This window comes from Microtus ochrogaster, chromosome 16, assembly GCF_000317375.1.
Source record: "Microtus ochrogaster isolate Prairie Vole_2 chromosome 16, MicOch1.0, whole genome shotgun sequence".
Classification (NCBI taxonomy): Eukaryota; Metazoa; Chordata; class Mammalia; order Rodentia; family Cricetidae; genus Microtus; species Microtus ochrogaster.
In genome coordinates, this window is record NC_022018.1 from 12,179,166 (window position 1) to 12,188,659 (window position 9,494).

Genomic DNA, 9,494 nt, shown 5'->3' on the forward strand with positions numbered 1-9,494 from the left:
GGAGTGGTGACTTTTGCACAGTGGTTTTAGCCCGTGTTGTGTCCTGATCAATAGTCTGGAAGTGAGACTATTCACATTTAGATTCCCGCAGAGAACCTGTCTTTTTTCTCATCTTGCGGGATCAATGTATATTTGCTGAGATACTGTTGTTAATTACTTCCTTCCTGTTTCATTAGCTTTTATGTTGCAGTAACCTGTAGCTACCCAGAGCCAAGTGCAAGGCAATTAATCATTTTAAAGACAGTTAGTGTTGTATGAGGTTGAGTGCCTCTCCATGTAAGTAAGAGATGCAAGACCTGTTTCATTAGCCCCACTGCCCACTGGATAGCAACACGGGGTGCTTTACACTGTGGCTTTGGTTCATTTCTCTGACAGTCTTTGTGGACTTTGTGGTCCTATAATGTCTCTTTTCCTAACTAGGGTAAGATTAGGGCAGGTGGAGAGAGAATAAGAGAACAAGACATTAATGAAAATGAGGAGGAATCAGGAAGGAGGTAGAATGGGTAGACAGAAGAAAAAAGGAGTTGGTCAAAATGGGCAGGTTGTGATTTCTAAATAAACTCATTAAAACACACACACAGACAAGCACACACACATACATGCATGCACGCATGCACGCATGCATGCACACACATAGACTGTACAAAATTTTCTTGGCAATCCCAAATGTATCTTAGCATTACATAGCTTTAGAGTTTTTCTACTGGTGAATGAGGTTATTTCCTCTTATTTCCTAATCTTTTTTGATCATAAAATATTTTTCTCTCTTCCTTATTGAATATCAAATAATTTCCTGCATTCATAGTCAAAGATAGAACATACTTTGAACATTCTTTGAACTGACAGTCTTGAGAGTCTCTGTGGCCTTGACATCCTATCAGTCAATAAATTATCTTCCAGTAATTAGACACTGACATAGAACATAATTAGATCTATGAATTGCATACAACGAGAATGTCAAGAGAAAGTACGTTTGTCCATACTAGTAGAACTTTCAAGGGCCATTACAATATAGCTGCTTTGTTGGTTGATACGCTAGATTGAACTGATGTTTATCATGTACTTTATTCATCACAACGAGTCTGGGAGTGTGGATTTCATTCTGGTTTTGCAGATGAGAAACTGACATCTCAGATGGTTCTGTGTCTTGGTTGAGCCTTCGTGCATATGCAGAGGCAGTTATCAGTATAGGCTTATCCAGCTTCAGTCACATTGAGTGGGATTTATTTTGGCTTTTGTGGTTGTAACATAGAATAAGGTAATGGGATGGAGGAGTTTTCCCATTGTTGTAGGACAGGGGTTCTAGAGCCTGTGACAAAACAACGAGAAGAAAACCAACTCAGGGAGTCAGCAAACATAATAAAGCTAAAGTAGAGGCTGGTGCCTGTGTCTCCAGCCAGAGACAAATGACAGTCCCTTTTAGGCTGCCTCTGGTATCTTGTAATGACGATCTATGGATCTGAGGACAGAACGGAATCAAAGCTTCCCAGGAGTACAAAAGAACTTTAGGGATTTTTATGATATCATGACCCTTTTCTGCACGCACATGCATGCACACACACACACACACACACACACACACACACACACACACACACACTGTACTGTTGCTTACATTTCATGCAACTTGGGTAGGTTGGAGAACACATCTGCCTCTATTACTTCCAAGACATCATTTTGAGAGATCTCTCTGTAGCAAAAGAAAGATAACTCAGATTAGTTCAGTTTCCCTCCATAGACCTTCTAAGGACTCAACTAGAGCCTTGGGCCAAGGAGAATTCATAAGACCCCAAACCACTTTCCTTTTCTCAAGTCAGTTATAGTAATAAGTCCAAACCAACACACTAGATGCTAATGCTTACAGAACAGTGGGAAAATAAATCCGAGGCAGTGGTTCATTAGGTGATTAAACTAAAGAAACTAAAGCGTGAAGGAGACTTACTCAAAGGTATTTAGGGAAACATACAGGATTGAAATAAAACTAAGTTCCTTAGGTCAGGGGTCAGCAAAGTTTCTCAGGTCCAGATAGTAATTACTTTGTGGATAGTATGTTGAAACCACTATAAAGACTGAAGATCCAAAGAACCCATAGGAAATGAATGTGTGCCAATAAAACTTTATTAAGAATGGGAATGAATCTGGCCAGTGAACTGCGATTTATTAAACCTGCTCTGGACTATGAAACCAGGTTTTCTGTTAAACTGGCTGTGGTGTGGGAGAATGTAGATGTTCATTCTTGATCTCTATCTTCCTTTTACCCTGGCTCTCCCTTGTCATTCTTGCTCTCCTCCTTGTCTTAAAAATATTTTTACATTTTTTGTTAGAATAAGTGACATTTTCAAAATGGCAGTTTGGTATACACACACACACACACACACACATACACACACATCAGAGACATATGATGTAAATGCATATATATCATTCTTACCTCATTCCCATACCCTTCATTGTCCCTCCCCCTTTCTGAAGGTCTTCTTACTCTCTCAAGGTAGACCACTTTGTGCTTTCATAACACAAATATTCTGCGCTCTCACTTGTCCCTCCCTCCTGCTTTAGACATTTTCTCTCCTCTCCTGGTCTCATTTGTCCTTTCATGTCCTATAACTACACACACACACACACACACACACACACACACACACACACAGATACACACACAGAGATACACACACACAAACACAAATTTAGTCTACATACTACATATGAGAGAAATCATGTGATATTTGTCTTCCTGAGTCTGATTTACTTTCCTTAGCACAATGAACTTCATTTTCTGGTGATGTCTGTATTTTCACGTCACTTTTTACATTGGGCAAAATTCCATTGTATTTCTGTACCACATGTCTTCATCCATTGCTGGACTCTAGACTGGTTCCTGACCTTGACTCTGAGAAATACTGTATCAATAAATATAGATGATTGAATATCTCTACTGCATGTTGACTTAGGACCTTCCAGGTATACCTCAGGAGTGAGCAGCATCTCTGGATCATGCTTTATTTCTATTTTTAGTGTATTTATATTTTTAATTCTTTTGAGGAACCTACATATTGATTTCCATAGTGATGACACCAGTTTGCATGATCATAGTAATGTATAAGGTTTCTATAGTTTCCACATCCTTGCCAGAATTAGTTAATTGTTTTTTGAGGATAGTGATTTTGATTGGAGTGAGATGGAATATTAAATCTTTAATAATTTGATTTTCCCTGATGGTTTAAAAATTTGAATATTTAAAAATATGTATTAATAATTTGCATTTTTTCCTTGAGAACTATCTGGTTGATTAGTCCATTCATTGACTGGAGGGTTCTTTTCTAGTTCTTGTTCAGTTTTAGATATTAATCTTATGTCAGATGGACAGGAGGCCAAGTTTTCCTGCCAGTCTCCAGTCTCTCCTCACCCTAACCATTGTTTTCTTTGTTGTGACAACTAATTAAGTTCATGGCGATTCTTTCCTTGGTGTCAGTTTTGGGGATGACTTTGGTGCTTTTGGATTCTGTATCTTGATGTGTTTTACCTGTGTTTTCATCTAACAGTTTCAAAGTTTCAGGTCTCACATTCAGATCATTAATTTTTTTTAGTTGAATTGATGGTTGTGTGTGATATTGTGGATCTGGTTTTATTCTTTTAATCAATTACTTTAAAAATAAGCATGGATTAAAACTCGCCCTCCTCCATGATATTACTGAAGTGAAGTCTGTCTTTGGTATAATGATGGTCAGGGTAATACACCCTATGTTTCGGACCCTAGCTTTTCTCCTTCTGGAGAAGTATGAAGGCTGTGGAAAATGAAGTCCACTATGCAGAAATCAGAGCCTGTGAGGAGGCAGGGTGACTTGGTGCTTATGATGGGACTCACATATGAAACATGCTATCGTTAGGCTTCTCAGGAAGACTGTCATGCAGTTTTAATGCTTCAGTTGACTGTCTCAGGAAATCTCACAGGTAGCATGAATTCAAATAGACAGAGGCAGAAATGCTGTCTGCTGTCCTGGGACTTAGCTGAAGACAGTTTGCTAAGCCCGTTCCAGATTAGTATAACAAGGTCACATCTACAAACACAGCTCTGTTTTCAGTCTAATTTTCAGAGGTAAAGAAGCTCACACCTTCTCTTAGAGCCATCTCCCTCCAGTTACATCATCACTTACCATGAGCATCACAGAAATCAAATTTTCAGCAATGAACCCTTAGACAAGTGAGCCACATCTAAACCATAGTGTTGGGCATTTGATTTTGTATTATATCTTTTCCTCTAATTTATTTGATTATAGCATCAATCAGGCTTTTAGTCTCTAGTTACAGGCTGGTATTGTTATTCTATAAACCTGTGGTAACTCAGCTCAAAATGAACAGCCCCAGGATTTCACAAATTTATATAAGCTGTAATAGTGGGAATGGTCACAACACTGCCACATCAAGTACTAACCAGACTCAATCCAGCTTGGCTTCCAAGATCAGGTAAGACTGAATACATACGGCCACAGACACATTAGCATCACTCTATGACAAGCTAAAACAGTTATGCTGGATCTCTAGCTACATCTAAAATGCTCAGTTATTCCCTGGAATTCCCTCTAGTAAGGGGCTGGAAAAATGACTACATGATTAAGAGCACTTTCTGCTTTTTCAGACGACTGGAGTTTGTTTTTCACTGCCTATGATAGGAAGCTCACACCCTCCTGTAACTCTGACTCTAGGGCATCCACCTCCTTCTTCTAGCCTTTGCATGTACCTGCATTTCATACCCTTATCCAAGTACAGACACAGAGGCATACATATAATTAAAAGTCATAAAAATAAAAGATACAATTTTTTAAAAAAGTTTATCTACTAGGAACATTGATTGAACCATACCTTTTCCTGTAAAAGTACTGAACGTGACCACCACTACTTTATTTTTTTTTAATTTTAATTTCTTTACACTTCCTCCCCTCCTTCCATTCCCCTCCCACTCCCCCACTCCCCCTCCTCCCCCTCCTTCCTTAAGAGAAAGCAGTGAACCCTGCCCTGTGGGAAGTCCACCCCCACATCCAGTCCTAGGAAGTTTTGCATCCAAATAGACAAACAGACTAGGTCCCAAAAAGCCAGTACATGCAGTAGAAAACAAGTCCCAGTGCCTTTATCAATGGCTTCTCAGTCAGCACCCATTTACAGCCACATTCGGAGTCCGGTTTGATCGCATGCTCATTCAGTCCTGGTCCAGCTGGCTTTGGTGAGCTCCCATTAGAACAAGTACACTGTCTCAGTGGGTGGACCAACCCCTCGCAGTCCACTCTTGCTCATCTTCTCCCTTATTCTGCTCTTCAACTGGACCTTGGGGGCTCAGTCCGTTGCTCTGGTGAGGGACTTTGTCTCTAGCTCCATCCTTCAAACTCTATTACAGAGCCACCACTCCTTTAAGCAGAAGAGTACAATTGCATTCTGAACTCTGTAGAGCATCTGTCCTCTTTCCCTCCTGCATCCATGCCTCACGCAGGCATATTTCCCTTTCTGTAGACAAATATTTGTTTCCTCTACAGACAGGATTTAAAAGTCAACTTTCCTTAATCCCCAATCAAATGATTTATAATCTGTGGTCACCAGGCTTTCCTTCTTTCTCAGTTATGACTGTTCCGTAGCTTCAAGGACCTCATCGTATAAAAACAATGTCTAGGAAAGTATTGGCAATGAGAAGTGTGGAGAAAGGCACCCTGATGCTTTAGTACAGCAGAACTAATACAGTCAAGGGCTTCTTGTATTTGTTGACTAGAAAAACAAGAGCAAGAACAACAACAAAACTCCGGGACAAATGCTTAGCCCGCAGACAAGACTTCTTGTCATTTGGTAGGTTTGGTCATGGTGCCAAAGGAAAACCTTGGGCAAATCTCATCTCTGTTGCAGTTCAGTAGATGCCACGCCTAAGACTGAGCTCTTTTTTTTTATTGTTTTATCTGCCCAATAGTCACTTACAGAGTGCTAAATTCATACCAAATCACCGCTAGATTTGTCAATATAGAGGCAGATGAATAAGATACTTTCCAGAAACTCAGTGAAACCAGACTGGGAGACAGAATATGAGATAATGATAACAGCAAAGCAGTAGCAGAACAATGATGTGATAGTTGCTTCAAGTGCAAAAGTCTCATGAGAATTTAGGGACTAGACAAGCTGAAATGTCTATAAACTTTTTGGGGAGTACAGATTTTTTAATCAAGAACTTCACCCCATTGAGCTGATATAATTGGATTATTCTATCATGCTTTTAATCTCTATATGTGTGTGAATGTCAGAAGAAAAGCCTGGTAGGGTATTATATTGTCTTACTTTGAAGAAAGACCCACACTGACACGCGGGCTTTTAGAAGTATAAAGCCCAAGGCCCTATTCAGGCCTTTCTAATGATAACCTGTGTTTTACAAAATGTCTGAGTGACTGTTCCTGTGTTAACATTTGAAAGAGTCAGAGCTATGGCTTAAATAGGTTCAAATGTCCCAAGGTTCATATGTTGCAAATTTGATTTCCACTATGCTCAGAGTAAGAGAAGATGTAACTGTAAATAGCTGGTACTTAATGGGAAGTGATTGATTGGGTCATAATTGCCTGTGTGAAGGATTTAATGCTGTTTCAACTATATTTTAGTTATGTATTCAACTCTGTATTGACAGGGCCTAGCAGTGATTTGGTATGCATTTAACACTCAGTGAATGACTCGTGGGTAGATGAAAAGATCAAAACGGAAGTGTCCAATCTTAGGCGTGGCATCTGCTGAATTGCAAGAAATGAAATTTGCCCAAGATTTTCCTTTGTACCTTTGTTGATTGGCCCCATGCCCAAACCTAGCAAATGACAATAAGTCTTGTCTATAGTCTAAGTTGAGGGCATTAGGTCTTGTAAAGTTGCATTAGCTTCCTCCAGTGTGAGTTGTTACAACACAGAGCCTTGTGTCTCCCCAGCCTCACTGGAAAGGATGCCCTTCTGCACATGGTGGGTTTCCTTTCTGCTCCTCTGCCATGTTATGAGTCAGCCAGATGGTGGTGTCATGATGGTTTGACTTTCCAATCATCAGAATTGTGAGACAAATATGATTTTATAACTACTCATGTTGGGCATTCTACATTTTTTCCTTTAAATATAAGAAATAAACTCTAGTGAGAAACCATATTTTTCCCTCTCCTCCCATTCCAGTCAGGATCTCTCTCCAATTTGTGCAGTTTGCTTTCCCTTGATTGTGTATGTTAAGGCAATCAATGGCATTAAAATATTCAGAATAAGCCAGGTGGTGGTGGTGCATGCCTTTAATCCTAGTGCCCAGAAGACAGAGGCAGGGGGATCTCTGTGAGTTCAAAGTCAGCCTGATCTATAGAGCTAGTTCCAGGACAACTAGGACTGTTACACAGAGAAACCCTGTCTCAAAAAACCAAAAATAATATATTTGGAATAAAATTCAATTTCTTTAATAACATTATAATTTATTTGAAGAATAAGTTTAATTATCTACCCTCCCATAACCTAGGCAATCGTATATCCTCTGTTGGTAATCCTCACATATTATATACACACATATAATGCACATGCTAAAAGTATATATGAGTTACACAATATTCATTGTTATAAAATACACAACTATATATGAGTATCATGATAGAAAGTTTAATGTGGTTGTAAATATATATATATATATATACATATACATGGTGACATATTAATATGAATACAGGTTACATATCATTTATGATAATGTGTATATGGTACACACATCCTGTCATTTCCTGTATTTTCTACTCTCCCAGATCTGGAGATGAACCACATACTGTGTGTGTAAAGTTAGGAAACATTAGTGAAAACACAGATGAAAATGCCTTCCAGAGAAGTTTACAAAATGATTCAAATTCACATTCAGACCCTGTTAAAATCTCTTAAGGTTGATTCTGAGATTTTACAGTTACAAGGATTTGAACCTCTCCATCTGACTACTGGAATGTTACAGAGGTTCCCTGTGTAAGACATTGACAATAGCCACCTCTGGGGTTCCAAAGGGAATGAGTGATGAAAGGAAATGCTTGTCTGATAGCAAATTCAAACACCACCATGCTGCTGGACCATGTAACTCCCTCTCCTGGTGTTTAAGACTAAATTCATGTAGGCTGATGAATTCATGAGTTGGTGGCCTGGGTCACCACCATACTGGGGGAACAGCTGCTGGCAAATGTCCTAAGAAACCTTGCATGAAGGAATCCAGGTCAGTTCCTACTCCTATCTATAGGCTCTTCATTATTCAACTAGGCTTATTTCAAACTAGGCTAGTCTTATTTCAAACCCCAGCTCCATTCTGACTTGCAAGGCTAGTGCTCATCTATCTCATGGGCCCCTCACAGGATGCCTTGGCATGGGTGGCCATGCTATAACCAAAGCTATAACCAAAGAAGTGCGCTGTTCCCTGAGGAAGTGTAGCAGGCTTTCTTGGAACACCAGACTCCAAATAATGACACGGAGACTTAATGTTAGTCATGAATGTTCAGCCTTATCTTATGCTTGTCCCACTAGCTCTTATAACTTAATTTAATCTCTTTCTCTTTCTCTACGTTTTGACTCGGGGCTTTTTACCTTTCTTTCATTCTATATGTCCACTTTCCTGCTTCCTTCCTGTCTGACTGGTCCTCTTTTTCTTCCTCATCCTCTCTCACACCTAGATTCTTCTTCCTACTTATTCTCTCTGCCTCCCAGCCCTGCCTATCCCTCTCCTGCCAAACTATTGGCCTTTTACCTTTTTTATTAGACCAATCAAGTACCTTAGGCAGGTAAAGCAACACACCTTTACACAGTTGCATAAACAAATGTAATACAGCTTTGTGTAGCTAAACAAATATTCCACAACAAAGAAGAGGGTCAGTCTAGGTGCAGCAAGCTATCTCCAGAGGGAGTTACGAGCACCATCAAAGGGCTCCACTGACTGCTCAGGTGATAGCAGGTAAGTTCTTTTGCTTCCTAGCATGTTTAGGACAGGTTCCTTCCCAGAATTTTCCCCTTATCCTGGGCATGGCCAGTGTTTTCTGAGGTTGCTCTAAAGACATCCCAAGGGGACACAGAGATAAAATCACTTTCAGTGGCTCAGCCTAATTGTACCCACTTGGATTTTATCTTGAATGTGGTCATGCACATATTGGCATATTTCTCATGCTTCTCCCAGGAGAGAAAGAAAGGGATAGGAAAATCATAATAATAGCAGTTAATATCTAATAAGTATTCATTATGTACCAGTCTCCCTGCCCACTGTGTTTGAAGCTCACAGCAGCTCCCAAAAGTAAGTGCCATCTTACAGAAGAGAAAAGAGGCACAGGGAGGTTACCCTGATCCCTCCTCTATGAAGCCTCAGAGGGTAGCAGAATAGGGGATCACATTGCCAGTGCCTAAAACCTTTCCACTTCAGGAAATCCCATTATTGCCATTTTAATCTCTAAGAGTAGATACTTTTTTGGGGGAACCACAGGCCTATAAAATAGTAACACATCA

The 9,494-nt window shown here is 39.8% G+C and overlaps 1 protein-coding gene across 2 annotated transcripts in view; it reads right to left on the reverse strand.

The window, feature by feature from the left end:
- Fshr (follicle stimulating hormone receptor) overlaps positions 1-9,494 on the reverse strand; it is a 172,019-nt gene that overhangs the window by 47,612 nt on the left and 114,913 nt on the right. For both annotated transcript variants that reach the window (XM_005354731.2, XM_005354730.2), the window contains exon 3: positions 1,616-1,690. In XM_005354731.2, the coding sequence (XP_005354788.1) occupies positions 1,616-1,690 (75 nt within the window). The remainder of the gene's footprint in view (positions 1-1,615; positions 1,691-9,494) is intronic.